This window comes from Chiloscyllium plagiosum, chromosome 32 (genome assembly GCF_004010195.1).
Source record: "Chiloscyllium plagiosum isolate BGI_BamShark_2017 chromosome 32, ASM401019v2, whole genome shotgun sequence".
Classification (NCBI taxonomy): Eukaryota; Metazoa; Chordata; class Chondrichthyes; order Orectolobiformes; family Hemiscylliidae; genus Chiloscyllium; species Chiloscyllium plagiosum.
In genome coordinates, this window is record NC_057741.1 from 25619578 (window position 1) to 25637297 (window position 17720).

Below are 17720 nucleotides of genomic sequence, written 5' to 3' on the forward strand. Positions count from 1 at the left end.
GGCAGCAATTCCTGCTGCTCGGATGCTGCCTGACAGGCTGTGCTTTTCCAGCATCACACTCTTCGACCCTGATTGGCAAAAATCAAGAAACAGGAGTAAAATGGAAGGGTTATCCTTAAGGTACACTAGGAATGTTCTCCACTTCCATTATTGATGGTGCTATCAATACAAACATGATTGAAGCATTAATAAGTTTGTGCATTGGTCCTGACCATTAGATTACCATTGTATTTGTGCATATGCATATTTGCTGCTCTACCTATTACTCTGTGGACGTGAACACAGCAGGTAGATAGATACATGCACAAAACTATGACATGTGTAAGCATTGATTTGCATTACATAGAAACATATCTAGCTGTAAAAATATGAGAATATTTACATAGTAATAAAAAGTAAACATGGGACCCAGCCCTCTGACAGTTTATGAAAAGATAATTGAGTTCAAGTTCTAAAGTTAGACATTCAAACTATAAAATGACATTCAGTAATGTCAAATATGGTGTGCTAAACATTACACAGTGCCAAAACCTGTACTGTCAAACACAGTAGTGTCAAAAGATGCAATTATTTTACTGGACCAAATACGCTTATTGCCAAAAACATCCTTGCCAAGTAATGCCAAACTAATTACTGTACAACTTAACATTAATGAATGCCAAATACTGTCAAATTAGATACTTTGTTGAATATTTCACTATACTAATTTACATTGCCCTTTCACAATGACCTTTCCAAACATTTATCCAATTCAATCCTATGACGCTGGAGCTTTGTCCCTGATCAAAATATCTTTCAGGTGATAAATATTAATCATAGTTTTCCCTTGGTCTTTTTCACAATAATCATGTAATTATACCCAGAATTATATCTAGCCAGGCTCTGAGGCTCCAAGAGGGGGAGCCCTAGGCCCTAATTGGGTTTAAAGCAAAAATTCAAACATTTTTACTTCATGAATTTGGGATCCACTTGGAAACAGCAACTCATTCCTCTGGGGTCAATTTGTATCTTCAGCAGATTCATCTGTCTTCCCAGAACCCACCCCCACCCCCTCCAACCTTCCTTCCTTTCTATAGTGTTTGCCCGTTTCAACATACATGTCCATTTTGTCTCTATCTCCATCTGGTTTAGCCCCTTTGTCCCTGGTTATGCCTGCATGTAACCAGTTTAGTGGCTGAGTCATGTAGTTCATGACAACGGCAACTCAAAGACAGCTAAAGAAACAAAAGCTAACTGAAATTCAAATTTTCTCAAATATTCCATTCTTAGTATGCCCTTCAAAGCAGTAAAGAAAGCGTTTTTTTTTAAACTAACGAATTGAATAAATATTAACTCAAAAGAAACAGCTGTAGGATGCATCGAGGCAATACTTATCCAGATAACAGAAGCAGGAGAGGCAAAGATCTGACACACACATACAATATCTGATGGTGCAGGCACCCCAGAGGATTGCAATGTCACGTCCATGTTAATATCATTGTTTTGGTTTATTCAGGGAAGAAACAACCACTCTGATGAGATTCTCAATTTCGTCTCTGTTTTACAATAAGTGGCTTTGTGAGGCACAAGAGTAAAATCAGTGGGTCACAGAGAAAGCATTCTGTGGACGTTTGCTTAAGGTTCAAGGACAGCTGGGCTGCTTCCACAATCTAGCATCGACAGTGGGGAAGAACTGAACAGCAGGAACACATCTTTGGAAGATGCAGGCATGCAGCTCACAATGTTTTGAGATCCACTCCCAGCAAACACCTCTTTTTGACGAGCTTTGCATTGCAAGATCAACTCGAAGGCGCTAACAGCATGAGCAATTGCAAAAAGAACCAGTATTGAAGAGTTAATCCATTCTGTTCTACTTGTTTTAACTCATCATTACAGTCAGCAAACAGCAACTAGCCATCTGTTTCAAACTATAAATTCTGGACAATAAGAAAATATATCTGTCAAAGGAAACCACTTCCCCTCGTTACATCTGGATCTACCTGCTTATTTCAGTGATTTAAGGAGCTAAATGCCAGCAGTGAATAAAATCAGACACTCACCTTGTTGGCAGCAAACACTAATTTGACATTTGGACAGCATGGGAAGTTTCCTGTCCAGGTGAGTGGTAGACGTGACTAGCCTGTTGCCCTGCAGCAGCATGTATTGCACAGCAACCCAATTCTTACTGGGGTTTTTGGCATTAACACAGTAGATTGCGTCAGTACTTAGTGCTTTCAAGCTCTTTATATACTTCTGAATTTTGTTCTTCACTTTACAAACATAAGCAAATATATTGAGGGACCCAAAATTTCACTGATCTTGCCCTCCAATTTCCACAGCAGATATGGCTTTCATTATTCACTGAAATTTGGAGCAAAAATGCATCTAGTGCAAGAATGAATTGCTTCCGAAAATTTGTAGTCCATTTGTAGTGAATGCATTACAATTGAAGACATGCAGTACATTATACATGTACATTAATTTGAAAATTTACAATACATGAGTTTTTGATAATTTAAATGTGGATAATATATTTCAAACTGTTGTCCTTACTTACTAGTCATCCAAGTACTGATTGAAAACTGAAACACAGAATCAGATGGTCAGACCCACAGCAGAATGACAAAAATATTACTGGTTAAAAGTAAATACTTCCTCTATCCTGACTAACATGGGTGGTATCTGCGTGTACTGAGGACAAGTGACAAGAATGTGAGGCAGAGGAACCCATGTGAGAAATTTTGCTCCCACAGCAATCAAACCATAAATCCAATTTCACCAAGAGTTTCTTGGTCAGCCAGGATTTAGCCAGTGAGGGTGGACAAATCCAAGGAAAATCTGTAGCCCAACCATCAGGAATGAGGATAGGAGAAAAGATACAGACACCCTCTACTCAGAACTAGAATTCCTGCACTGTGGAAACAGGCCTTTTGGGCCAACCAGCCCACAGAAATCCTCTGTAGAGTAATTCACCCAGACCCATTCCCCTGCTATTCTACATTTACCACAGACTAATGCACCTAACCTGCACATCCCTGAACACTATGGGCAATTCACCTAACCTGCACATCTTTGGAGGAAACTGGAGCACCCAGAGGAAACCCAAGCAGACACGGGGAAATGTGCAAACTCCACAAAGTCGTCTGAGGCGGGAGTCGAACCTGGGGCCCTGAGGCAACAGTGCTAGCCACTGAGCCACTGTGCCGCCCCACCTAGCTTGGCTGCTTGTCCTTCTGAGTTGAATTTTAAATGGAGCAGGGGAAGTTATTGCAGTCTAGAGTAGGGTGTGCTCAGGAGCTGTTCCCCCTCTGCCAGGGAACTACAACAGAACACAGTAAAAATTCTGTTTATATCCACCCGATGAATCCCATTAACATACACCAGGTTGACCCTGTTTGCAGGAACTGAAAATGTGTTGCTGGAAAAGCGCAGCAGGTCAGGCAGCATCCAGGGAACAGGAGAATCGACGTTTCGGGCATAAGCCCTTCTCCTGTTCCCTGGATGCTGCCTGACCTGCTGCGCTTTTCCAGCAACACATTTTCAGCTCTGATCTCCAGCATCTGCAGACCTCACTTTCTCCTGTTTGCAGGAGACCTGGGTTCAAGTCTTATCTGCTCCAGTGGTCTCTGGGCAGCTTGGTTAGGAAGTCTCGAGCCGGTGTTTTACATACAATAGGTAGACCCTATTCACATGCACCAAGTGACTTCTGGCAAAGAATTCCTGGCCTGACAACAGAAAATTCCTGATATTATCTTCACAGTGCAGCTTTGCTTGCTGAAAGACGGCCAGCGTGGCAACCATGAAACACAAGATGAAGTTGTAACAGTGTTCAATTTGAGGAGAGAGTTTGCTGGCTTACCTTGCATTCTCCATTGACACAAATATTCAAAGATCCAGATTCACATGGGGTTCCATCTATGACTTGAGCAGCATGGCGCACGTAGAACTTGTAACCAATGGCTCTGCAATTCAGCTCACATTTTTGGCTGTCTGATACTGAACAGCAGGAAGAAACAGAATAACATGAGAGGCAGCATTTCAGTAGCTGGCTTTGGATATTTTAATTGGGCCATTTATTAAAAGCAAAGGCTTTTACACAATATGTGCATGTACTAAAATTAGCGAAGAACAACTTATGGGTATTTACAATATACAGGAGATCAATCAGGCACACTATGCAAAATATAACACGGTTTGAAATGTATCAGGGTTCAATTTACATTCAACCCAAACAACAAAAACAGCAAAGGGAGGGACTAGCATCAGCTTGGAATCAAATTCAAGGAATATCGGAATAGCACAGGAAAATTGGAATTGAGGTGGAAGGTCACTCAGGATTTAAGTGAACGGCAGAGAAGATTCAAGGAGCCAAATCCTGGGCCTTGTCCAGGCCAGCAGCAAATCAAGGGCTGTCGACACTGTCGAAAAGTGTGGAGCTGGAAAAGCACAGCAGGTCAGGCAGCTTCCAAGGATGCTGTCTGACCTGCTGTGCTTTTCCAGCACCACACTTTTTGATTCTGATCTCCAGCATCTGCAGTCCTCATTTTCTCTCAGGCTCTTGACACTGACCTCAAAGAAGAGGCCTAGAAAGAACAAACCTACTTCTGTGTTGTGGTTTTCCCCTTTTGTTGATCGTGTTTAAATCGGATTTTAAGTAGAGACGTCTCGGTGTGCATCAACAGTCGGAAGAAATAAAAGTCACCGTCGTCCCAGATGACTGCCCTCTCATTAGTGTCAGGCAATTGGTGGTGAAGCTTTTTCTGAAGATCGTCATGCCTCAGGCCAGGGGGAAAGCTGAGAATGTGGGTCCTTCATGGTAACCTCAGCCAGTGCGGGGATTAAGCCCACACTGTTGGTCTCATACAGCTTCATAAACCAGCCATCCAGCCAACTGAGCTAGACCCACCCCCTTGACAGCAAACAGCTTTGGAGACAACCGTGTGGATATGTTCACTTAACAGCAAAAAAAAGGTAAAAGATCATTATGTATAAATTTCAAGGTGCTGAGGTAAATGTTACTGATGTTGAGATTCAAAAGTAAATTAAAGACAAGCTGCAAAGTGATAATGTTTCGGTGAATTTTTGTGTTTAACACTGTGAGAAGTTTGACACAAATATTAAATTAGTTTCTCCGGGAGCGTTCAGCGGTAATTATGCAGTCAGTATGTCATTAAAAGTCCAGTCACACCTCATTCAACAATACACAAATTATTTCACAGGTGTTTTACAGTGTGATTAATAGTGTAGAAGTGAAAGTTGTCATCAAGCCATGATTCCAAGAGACATTGCACTTTGTGGGAATCTCGCCCAGGCATTCCATGGAGCAGTATACATACTCGCTGACGGCAACTTCTAGATTTCCATGTTATTCTATGGATGTCTGAGCTCCTAAAATTGCTATTAGTCTTAGTGGAATAATGACAGCAAATGCTGACAGCTTTGTTTACATTAGCGCAGTAAAATCTGGGTCATTAAACCTATGGGCTAACGTCAATCCTATGCTTGCCTGCTCTCCAGCCTGGATTAATGCAAACTCATTCTCTGATGTGAAAACAAGAAATCTGAATCCCGTCTGAATGGGCACTCAGCAATAGTTGAAACTGTGTACAGACTGGGTCCAATAGTGTGTCCTGGCAACAGTTTGTGGAATATATTTCATCAGAGTCATTGATCAATGTTAAAATCACAAAGTGGGATATGAACTGAAGACGACTATAATAATTAGGCAATTAACTTATATGCTGCAACAACAATAGGTTCAACCTAGGTTTTCGAAGAATTTTGTTTTGCAGCTCTCCAACATATGCAGGCTTGAAATGAAAACTTTGCTCTTGTGAAATAAGCTGAGAATGTGCCAGTTACAAAAGCAATCATATCACTGTTCTTCAAAGCAAACATTGCACTGTTTACTCCCACGTCTGCAACATCATTAAAGGTGCTTTTCTTTTTACCTGTGCAATTGTAACGCCTCAGTTTTCAACACAACTCAGGTGAGCGGGGACTGGACTGCAAGCCATCACAAGGTAGCCAGGGGTTGGCCTGGGCAACTTAATCTCGAGTCTTTCAATTCCATCTAACTGACCGGCTGCCCTTGTGAATGTGTTGGAGAGTCTGCAGCGTACCTACATCCTAACATAGTTTACAGTGGGCCTCTTAACGCCTGATGAAAGCAGTAATGCACATTTTCAGGACAGGTTTGTTCTTTTTATTACAAAAATATACTTCATTCATAAAAAAATCTAGTCACTAGAGCAGTTCAATACTATACAGTCTTTGCATGTTAAGAACAAACAAAAATGCAAGCCATTTCTCACCTATACAAGGTGATATTTACCCACTTTAGAGGCACCAGGAGGGTCCGATTACTTATCGGAATCCCACAGTATTTTGGCAGGAGGACCTCAGCTAATGGTCTTTCCCCACTGCACCTTGGCAGCAGCTGCCTCAAGATTTAGTGCATCCCACACACGTAGTCCTGGATCTTGAATGTGCCGGTCTGCAACACTCGGTCGGGGTCAACTCCTTGCCCTGGAAGACCAACATGTTTTGAGCATTCCAAAGAGCATCCTCCACCGAGCTGATGGTCCTCAGTGTTTGTCTTGGTGTGCATCCCGGAGAACAGACCGTTTAGCACAGAGTCCTGCGTCACGGAGCTACTCGGGACAAACTTCGACAAAAACCACTGCATCTCCCTCCAGACTTCCTTTGCAAAGGCACATTCCAGCAGGAGATGCAGCTGCTTCGAGGGCACTGCATGGTGGTATAGAGTCCAGGGGTACATGAAGGATCTGACAAGTAGTGGCTCCTCACTACCAGCCAAGCGATGTCCTGGTGCTTGTTGGAATGTTCCGGCGATGAGGCATTCTGCCAAATGACTTTGACAGTCTGCTCAGGGAACAACCTGACAGAATGCACGCTCTCCTTTTCCCGCAGCATTTTGAGGACACTATGTGCTGACCACTTCCTGATGGACTTATGGTTGAAGGAGCTTTCCTGTGCACACCTCTCCACAAAAGACTGGTGGTACAGAACGGTCCAACTAATTGGAGTGTGCCGTCGCAACAAGGACAGCCCCATCCTTCGCAAAACCTCAGTATGGAGTGACACTTAGTGGTTGTGTAGAGGGTCTACACATGGCTTGATGCAGCCACACTTGAAAATGGCTGTCAGGATGTGGGCAGCGTTGGGTAAAGTAACCCCCCCCAACCCAACCCCGCCACCCCTGCTCATTCAGAGATTTGTACATGGTGCCGCAGCTAACATAGTCCATCTCAGACCTCCTGATGAAGTGGAAGATGGCTCGGGTGACTGGGAATGGACCAGACCTACACCAGGTACAACAGAGAGAGTGCCTCACACCTGATGACCAGGTTTTTACCCAAAATGCAGAGGGAACGGTGCTCTCTAATACCTAGTTCCTGCCTCATCTGGGCAATATGCTCCTCCCAAGTTCATACCCCAGACCCTCTGAACCATATTTCCAGCACCTTCAGGTAAGCTGGCCTGACAGTAAAAGGGATAAAGGATCAGTCAGCCCAGTTCCTAAAGAACATGGCCTCAACCTTGCCTCAGTTCACCAGTTCAGCCAGTTCAAACTGGTTGCAGATGCTCATGAGTCTGTGTACTGACAGCAGGTCCGAGCAGAAAACGATGACGTCATCCATGTACAGGAGGCTTTAACCTACAGGTCTCTGCTGCCTGGAGTAGTCACCCCTCTCAGGCTCACATCCTTCCTGATGGACTCAACAAATGTTTTATACAACACACACACAAGACAGGAGAGAGTGGGCAGCCCTGCCTGACTCTGGATCTGATCGGGAAGCTTTCTGATTCCCAACCCTTAATTGAGACTGCGCTAATGATGTTGGTGTAGAGCAGTCGGATCCAATTGTGGATTCCCTCCTCAAAGCCCATGTCAGAGGCTACGTCCCAAAGATCGGTGTGCAATCTCCTGTCAAAGGCCTTCTCCTGGTCCAGGCTGATGAAGTAGGCATTCACATCCCCTGTCCTGCACGTAGGCGACTGTATCGCTGAGGAGCGTGAGGCTTCAGAGATCGTCCTGCCTGGTACAGCACAGGCTTGGTTGGAGTGAATCACCAAGCCCAGAGCAGACCTGACCCAATTGGCAAAGACCTTAGACAGGATTTTGTAACATGTATTCAGCAATGAAATTGGTTGCCAATTTTCCTCTATAGTTTCCTCCCTCTCCCCCTTACACTTGTAGATGAGGGTGATGACACCTTTCCTCATGGATTCACACATGTTATCAGCCAGAAGCATACTGCCGTGGACCCCAGCAGAGCTATTCAAGTCCCACAGAGCTGAATATAACCCGACTGGTGAGCTGTCCCTTCTGGAAGTTTTATTCTTTTCTAAGGACTCAAGGGCCTTGGTCAGCTCATCCAGAGATAGTGACTGGTCCAGCCTTTCCCGCATGCGGTCATCTAAAACCTCCATAATAGAGATCAGGGATGGCTGGGAGGCCGTGCTGTGGGCTTAGAACATAAAACACAGAACATAGCGCAGTACAGGCCCTCGATGTTGCGCCAACCTGTGAAACCAATCTGAAGCCCATCTAACCTACACTGTTCAAATGCCCTTAAAGTTGGCAAGTGTACAACTGTTGCAGGCAGGGCATTCCACACCTTTACTACTCTGATTAAAGAACCTACCTCTGATATCTGTCCTATAGCGATTACCCCTCAATTTAAAGCTATGTCCCTTCATGCTAGCCATCACCATCTGAGGAAAAAGACTCTCACTGCCCACCTTATCAAACTCTCTGATCATCTCGTATGTCTCTATTAAGTCACCCCGAAACCTTCTTCTCTCTAATGAAAACAGCCTCAAATCCCTCAGCCTTTCCTCATAAGGCTTTCCCTCCATACCAAGTAACATCTTGATAAACCTCCATATTATACAGTCTGGTATAAATGGATTTACTGATCCTCAGGATGTCAGACTGAGATGACATTACTGAACCATCATCTTTCTTCATCCTGCTGAGCACACATTTCTCCCTGTGCACCTTCTAGAAGAGGAAACGTAAGCATGTCTCACCCTGCTCCAAGGTGCTGACCCTGGACTGGACGATTAACCTGGAACCTCTCTGTTCTGGCTTTCAGTTGAAAAAGTGCTGGAAAGTCTTATTGTAACAGCAGTGGGTCAGATTGCTGCATTTTCATTCCCACCCTAACACTGGTGGTGATTGTCATGGTGAAGAGTAAAGTATTGATCCCTAATATGACAGCTCTCTCCAAAACACACTGACTCTTTAATCCCTCCCTACAACTCTCAATAACATCCTCCTCTGCAGAGGTGCACCAGAAAACCTCTTCTTCTTATTCAAACCCAGTCACCTTTTCCTTTGTTCTCTTCGCCTTACACACAAATAGCATTCACTCCTTCCTCACATTCGATTCATCCCCACACCATCACTATCCTATCTTGTTTCTTCTCCAGCTCTGACTACATGTACAAGTGTTACATGACTCTATAGATCTTTTCAATAGGCACTCAATAACACCTTTCCCGTAAGAAAATACCACAGTAAGTTTAAAGGAACTACGCAGATAGAGCAGCGATCAACAACAAAGTCATTGGCCAAGCAGAGACGTACGTAAGGGAGATCAGTGATTCAGCCAAAGCCATGAACATTAGGGAAGACAAGCTTTAGCGAGCAAAGCACTTGAAGATTACTTTGTTCACCTCAGTAAAAATACAACACGCTTCACAACCCAAAGCCATATCTTCAAGATGGTCACCTCCATATGGTCACCTTCCCTATGCAATCATAACCCATCCCTTTATCTTTTCACTAGGTCCTAGAGAAGCAGAGTGCAAAGTCAAAGTCTTCAGGAATTTCTGCTCTGAATTACTCTTTTAGGAAATGTGGCTATCACTGACAAAGCCAAAATTCATCACCTATCCCTAACTGCTCCTGAACCAAATGGCTTGCAAGGCCACTTTAGAGGATATTTGAAAACAAACTGTGGGTTTGGAATCAAAGGTAGGTCAGACCAGCTACGGACCTCCTTCCCTCAGGGACATTAGAGAACCAAATAGGTTTTAGTTTCACAGTCACAATTACTGAGATTACCTTTACATTCCAGATTTTACGAAACTGCCACGGTTAAATTGTATCCCATGTCACCAAAATCCTTGTCAAGTGGCATTATCATTACACCCACAAGTAGGCAAATGTGTCATTCTGATTGGTTTACTGCATGTAAGGGATTCCCTTTGCAATTCAGATACAGAAATATGGTGTGCCGCACCCACTCTGATCAAAACAGGTGCATTGGCAGATACTCTTTATCATTGTTAGATGCAGTTTCTTGTAGATAGACAATTCCTCTGTTTGTTTGGAGACTTTTTCCTCTGATCTCATTGAAACAACTTTCATGTTTTAAAAAGGGACACCTGTACAAATGTATTTACAATGGGCAGCAAATTAGCACAACCAAGTTAAATGGCAGCGATAAAGTGCCGTTGAGTTCCGAACATTCTGAAATTGTGAAAGGTAAGAGAGAAGCCAGTAGCTCAGATCTTGTGTCTCGTGCAACTAGCATTCAGCTCAAATTGAAAACCAAAGTTAAACCTGCTGCCAAAGGAAGTTCATCAATTTGACCAAACAGAAGCTAACTCCTGCAACTTTAAGGAAGACCACCTCAAGCGCATCACTCTTCAGAATCCGCTTCAATAGTTCTGTTAATCACCAGTAACTAAAGGAAATTCTCACCCATGGAGTGACAACTCAAACACCCTTACCGGCCATCTCAGGATCTAACCTGAAATTAACCTCACCAGATGTCATAGATAGGGTAAATAGGCAAAGTCTTTTCCCTGGGGTCGGGGAGTCCAGAACTAGTGGGCATAGGTTTTGGGTAAGGGGGAAAGATATAAAAGAGAACTAAGGGGAAACTTTTTCACACAGAGGGTGGTACGTGTATGGAATGAGCTGCCAGAGGAAGTGGTGGAGGTTGGTACAATTGCAACATTTAAGAGGCATTTGGATGGGTATATGAATAGGAAGGGTTTGGAGGGATATGGGCCGGGTGCTGGCAGGTAGGACTAGATTGGGTTGGGATATCTGGTCGGCATGGACGGGTTGGACCGAAGGGTCTGTTTCCATGCTGTACATCTCTATGACTCCATGTCTACAATTAACATTCAGCATCCATTTTTGCACCATACGAGTTGCTTGTTCAATCTCAGATACTTATTTAGCTAATGCCTCTTTACATTGCTGCTAAACTGCTGGTTAATTTTGGCTATATTAAGTCATTTCTATCAAGTGCTATTGCTCCCAATGTTAAGATGGGACTTGTAACTAGCAGCTCAATTTATAGCGTGTGACAAATTGTCTGACACTGTCTTTGACGTGTTTATTGATTCACACAGTAGTTTTTAACTAGTGTTCACAATTTATATGGGGCATGCAATGTGCTCATTATTCATGCTGGATCGCAAAAACCAAAGCCTGACATTGCAGTCTATAAAATAGCCAATCCCCATTTAGCCACTGCCTCACTTATTGGAAACATGCAGCAGAATCTCATCAGTATAACATTTGCACGTTAGCTAACAACTGATTGAAGCTTCGTGAAGGTGCAACCTTGGCAGCAGAGTGTTTGACATAGTAAGTACCGGTGAGGTGGGCAGAAGGACAGGTCGACCAGTTCCCACCTTCGCTGCCTCAGCTATACCTTCAACAATTTTTGGCAGTACCAGGTCACCAACCATACTGTTATAATTGATAACGTTATTAGCTGGATGTATAGATTCCTTAATTTACAATATAATCAGCTGGACCTGTGTGCGTCCACAGATTTATTTTTGAAAAGAACATGTTTCAAAGCAATGGACAGTGGCTACAACAGTTAAAATGTTCCATTTACTTTCCTTAAAACTTTTAGAAAGAGAGAAAATACAGCCCGGTGTGTGGATGCTATGAAGCTACTGGGTTTTGAACTAACAGTCAGAGAGAAATGTTCCAGGAGCAACAGCATCACTCCTCACTCTCTCTCTGAAATCTTTCCCACCAAAGTCTGAGAGTTGAAAACTCACCATAAGACTTCAATGCTATAAGCCATGAGGTCCTAAAGTGAGAACTCTGAAACAACTCGACTGTTTATGGAGAATGAGAGAGATCCATCGGCCACCACATCGTCCAGTCAGATGCCTGGATCCACAAGCTACTGTGGGAAAAATGGCCTTTCAGCTGTAAACAGACATCTGGGCAATCCATGAACAATTATCTCCTGATTTTAAATTTCATTTGACTGAGTCCTATGATTTGATGCTGTGCAGAAGTTTACGTCTAGGATTGTGCTGTGCCCTGATATTTACGGTAGTGGATAGTTGAATATACTTGTACATTTTAAACCTTTTGCTAATAATTTCTACATGTAAGTGAGAGAGAGAGAGTTTAGAAATAAAATGTTTGGGGTGTTTAAAGGACCTTTAGATACACGCATGAATATGCAAGGAATGGAGGGATTGTGGACCAAGGGCAGGCAGAAGGGATTAATTTAATTTGGTGTCATGCATGGCACAACATAGTGGGCCGAAGGGCCTGTTCCTGTGCTGTACTGTTCCATGTTCTATGTTCTATGTTCTAAATCCAACTCTTGCTCATTTAAGGAGTCTGGTTGACTCGTTTTTCATTCCATGTTACACAGTGAAATGTTTATTTATTAAATTGACAGTTTAACCTCCCTTTTGATTCATGCCCCACTGTTCCCAGTTCAGAAGTGGACAGAAGATTACTGAGGGAGCCCTGCAGTACTGCTATCTTTTGGCAGGTTAAACAGAGTGAGTATCTGCCTGCTTGGATGGATGTAAATGGCCCCACAGCACAACATTAAAGAAAAAGAAGAGATTAATCATAGAGCTGTACAGCAGGGGAATAGACCCTACAGTCCAACTCATCCATGCTGACCAGATATCCTACACTGATTAGTCCCATTTGTCAGCATTTGGCCCCATATGCCTCTAAATCCTTCCTATTCACATACCCATCCAGATGCCTGTTAAATGTTGTAATTGTACCAGCCTCCACCACTTCCTCTGGCAGCTCATTCCATACACACACCACCATCTGTGTGAAAAAGTTGCCCCTTATGTCTTTTTTAAATCTTCACCTCACCTTAAACCTATGCCCCCTCGCTCTGGACTCCACTACCCTGGGAAAAGATCTTGACTATTCACCCTACACATGCCCCTCATGATTTTGTAAACCTCTATAAGGTCACCCCTCAGCCTCCAACGCTCCAGGGAAAATAGCCCCAGCCTGTTCAGCCTCTCCCTATAGCTCAAACTCTCCAACCCTGGCAACATCTTGTAAATCTTTTCTGCACCCTTTCAAGTTTAACAACATCTTTCCTATATGAAGGAGACCAGAATTGAATACAGAATTCCAAAAGTGGCCTCACCAACGTCCTTTACAGCCACAACATGACCTCCCAATTCCTATGCTCAATCCTAAGTGTCCTGGTCAACAATTATCACGCAATTAAGCTTACAAATCAGATCATCATTTCCGACATGAAAGCAGTGATTACACTTCAGAAAATACTTCATTTGCTGTAATGTGCTTTCAGATGTCTGGCGGTCATGGAAAATGCAATTCTGGTGATCTTCCATTCTGCCTTTCTGCATGAAATAGGAACTCCTAGTCACAGCAAGTTGATTTTCCCATTTTGAGAGGGTATGGAATCCAGAGAAAAAAAAGAGAGCAAAAGAAAGCGCTCAAGGCATTGATTATGGCCTGGGAGCAAGTAAACCTGACCGAGACATGTCATTTACACGGCATTCACTTAGCAACAAGTTAACAGCCAGAATAATGGGTCTTCATAAAGACTCTGTATCAGTACCCAGGCCAGGAGAGAATTATGATCGTAACCATATGTGTACAATATTAATAGGAACGCTGCTGAAAAGAAATGCGTGGAATGGTTTGTTAGTGCCCTCTACATACCAGACGTAACTGGGAACACGTTAGCTTCCAGACAGTCAATAATTCACTACCGTGACTCAAAGGTAAGTTGAGTACAATCGAAGGGGTTATCTTCATGAGAGAGCTTAAAGAATTCCAGAGAACAATATGAAGCATTTAAAGAGAAATGTAAATAGGAGTTTCAGCTTGACCCAGGATCCCTGTCCTGCAAGAGGCAAGAAAACTACAGAGCTTTCACTGGAAAAGCCTGAGAGAGACAGAACAAAGTAAATCACTGATTCCTATAAAATTTGTTCAAGTAAATGGAATGTAAAGTATCAGGTTAGAATATTCAGTTAAATGCATAATTAGCAGTGACAGCCATGGCTCGATAATAAACAGAGTGGCAGCTGTTTGTACTTTCTTCATAATCTTACAATGATCACAAAAGCCCAGCCTCTCTCTTCTATTTAATGTATTTTTAACAGGCTTTCAAATAAATATATCCGTCAATACGGCATTTGTTAAACAATTCACAAACCATTTTCTAAAATATTCTGTCTAACCCGTGATGAATGGCTTTTCAACAGGGCAAGTTTCCTGAAAGCAAAAATGTCCCATGTTTCCATAGTTCATGTAATGCGATGAACAGATGTGCAGTGAACTTTCAAACAAAGACACTGTGTGACCTTAAACAGCTAAAAGCAAGAGAAGACATTTTTCAACTACAAAATAACAGCCCCTTATGAAGCAATGACAGGAACAACTGCATTTTAGGGAAAGAGAAACATTAAACCTCACAATAGCTTTTCGTGTACAGTTTGGTCACACTGTTCATCAGTGCCATCTCCCTGCTAAAGCAGGTAACGATGTTGCTGGAGGGAACCAACTCATAAATGACACTGCGCTTATAAACAGCCAGCTCATTCCATTGTTAAGAAGTATGGCAGTTTTCATGGCTAGGTATTTGGTTTTCTGATTCTGAGACATGCCTATGGGTACACATTCAGACCCATTAATAGATGGCAACGTTCAACATTAATTATCAAGGTCCATTGATCGTGGCTGTATGGATGGAAGCCAGAGTGATAGGTATGTGACCTGTCTGTGGTTGCTGGACACATCCACAAATTGGTAGCAAGGTGTAAGTGAGCATTATGGTTTTATGGATAGGTGGTTGCAGACCAATGAGAGTGTTATCGAATACGACACGGATGGCAAAAGTTTGGATGACTTCAAGGTTAGAGAGTGGTGGAAGTAGCAGGTGAATTAGTAGAACAATGGAGTATTCAAGCAGGACATCTTACATATTTTTTATAAACACTGGTGCTTGAAAGGTCTGGTCCTGGTAGAGGTCAGAGTTACAGGTAAGAATGAAAGCTGCATGTTCGAGGAGGAAAAAAGACTTACATTTATATAGTGCCTTTCTTAATCACTGGAATTTTTAAAGCACTTCTCAGCCGTAAAAGTACTTTGAAGTATACTCATGTTATAATATAGGAAATGCAGTAATCAGTTTTATACTTTCACATCTCAGAGCAATGCAGAGCTGAAACAAGTTTCTAAGTGTACAACAGGTTCATTAACAAGAGCTTCAAGATATCGCAGAAATCACAAAAAAAACTCAATTCATGCTTATTCTAGCTCGAAATTATCAACCTGTCTTAACCAATTCAGCACTGACAGTGTAGAATATTTCCGAACTCTGGTCACCAAGTAGAACAATTAAATGCCAGTTTGCACACAGCAAGCTTCCTCCAAAATGGCAATGTGATAATGATCAGATCATTCAATTTTGTAATGTTGCTGACAGGATAAATATTGACCAGGATAGTGATAACTGCCTTGCTCTTCTTCGAAATAACATCATGGGATCTTTTGCATCCACCTGTGGGACAGTTAGAGTCTCAATTTAACATCTCATTCAAAACTTGTACCAGCAGTGTAGTACTCCATCAGAACTTAAACGTTGCTAAAAATTATGCTTTTTGTCTTACACTCATGAGGCCTGAAACACAAGGGAACCAACTTTAGAGCAAATTACAGTCCAATCAGCATCTGTTTCTCATGTTGCAAAAATCTTTCTTTTATTTTCTAAAGTTAGTTTTTGCATTTTATTTGTGATGAGTGCAAGACAAAAAGCACTAACTTCATGTCTGTTTTTAATAATGCTTAAACACAACCAAACATTTATTGTCCTTAGTGCTACACTGGAACTTCAGCTACAACTTTGCACCCAAGGCCCAAGTGGGATTTGAACCCACTACCTCACGACTCAGAGTTAAGCGTACTACCAACTGACCTACACCTAACACAGCACAGCTATACTTTGCACATTATTCATCACACTGCCATGGGATTCTTAAGAAGCCATTCAATAACTGGCTGGGCCACTTAATGCCTCCCCAACCCTCAGACCCACCCAATCCTGCTGGATTTTATGAGTCTTCCTATTTGCGAACCCACCAACATAGATGCATAAAATCCAGTTCACTCAACCATTCAGCATATTGTGTTTCTTGACCAATATACCATTCATCTGGCTAGAGAAAGTTATGGTTCAATGTCACAGTTAATAATCCATTCAATGTCTTCCCTTGACGCAGTGTGAATGGTCATGCTGGCACCAGGAAATGGATCTCTCAAAGCAGGGATTTAGTATGTCGTTGACAGGATCTGACCAGAACAGACACATTCACAGTTAGGCTCTTCCTCATGTTCCACATTTCCCTTGGTCGCCCAAGTTTTGGACGGCTGTCTTTGTGGAAGATTGAAACCTGGCGGTTTGGCAGTTCTGAGAGTTATCGGGTTGAGCTCGTGATGTTTGTCATAAAAGAGAAGAGGGGAGTGCGGGCAGGTGCACCATGGTAAGGTGTTGTCAGCTCGGAGAGTGTAGAGTATGTTACAATTAGTGCTACAGCATTTTAAATAGATGCAAGGGTTCTTTTGGAGGTCAATGTCATTGGGAGTTCTTCATTAGGTGTCAGCACACATATTCTTTAAAGAGGATGGTTCTCTTATCAGGTGGCTCACTTTGTGATGTCCCAAGAAACCATTAAAGATGTGATGGACTCAGCATTGTTAATACAATCCTCATGGCTCTCTTAGGGTGACTATCAAAGAGTCATAGAGATGTACAGCATGGAAACAGACTCTTCGGTCCAACCTGTCCACACCGACCAGATATCCCAACCCAATCTAGTCCCACTTGCCAGCACCCGGCCCATATCCCTCCAAACCCTTCCTACTCATATACCCATCCAAATGTTGCAATTGTATCAGCCTCCACCACATCCTCAGGCAGCTCATTCCATACACGTACCACCCTCTGCGTGAAAAGGTTGCCCCTTAGGTCTCTTTTATATCTTTCCCCTCTCACCCTAAACCTGTGCTCTCTCGTTCTGGACTCCCAGATCCCAGGGAAAAGACTTTGTCTATTTATCCTATCCATGCCCCTCAATTTTGTAAACGTCTATAAGGTCACCCCTCAGCCTCCGATGCTCCAGGGAAAACAGCCCCAGCCTGTTCAGCCTCTCCCTCAAATCCTCCAACCCTGGCAACATCCTTGTAAATCTTTTCTGAATCCTTTCAAGTTTCACAATATCTTTCCGATAGTAACGAGACCAGAATTGCATGCAATATTCCAACAGTGGCCTAACCAATGTCCTGTACAGCCACAATATGACCTCCCAACTCCTGTACTCAATACTCTGGCTAATAAACGAAAGCATACCAAACGCCTTCTTCACTATCCTATCTACCTGCGACTCCACTTTCAAGGAGCTATGAACCTGCACTCCAA

The 17720-nt window shown here is 42.8% G+C and overlaps 1 protein-coding gene across 1 annotated transcript in view; it reads right to left on the reverse strand.

Moving 5' to 3' along the window:
- adamtsl7 (ADAMTS-like 7) overlaps positions 1–17720 on the reverse strand; it is a 409961-nt gene that overhangs the window by 293742 nt on the left and 98499 nt on the right. Inside the window, exon 7 of the mRNA XM_043674273.1 lies at positions 3839–3975. Within this exon, the coding sequence (XP_043530208.1) occupies positions 3839–3975 (137 nt within the window). The remainder of the gene's footprint in view (positions 1–3838; positions 3976–17720) is intronic.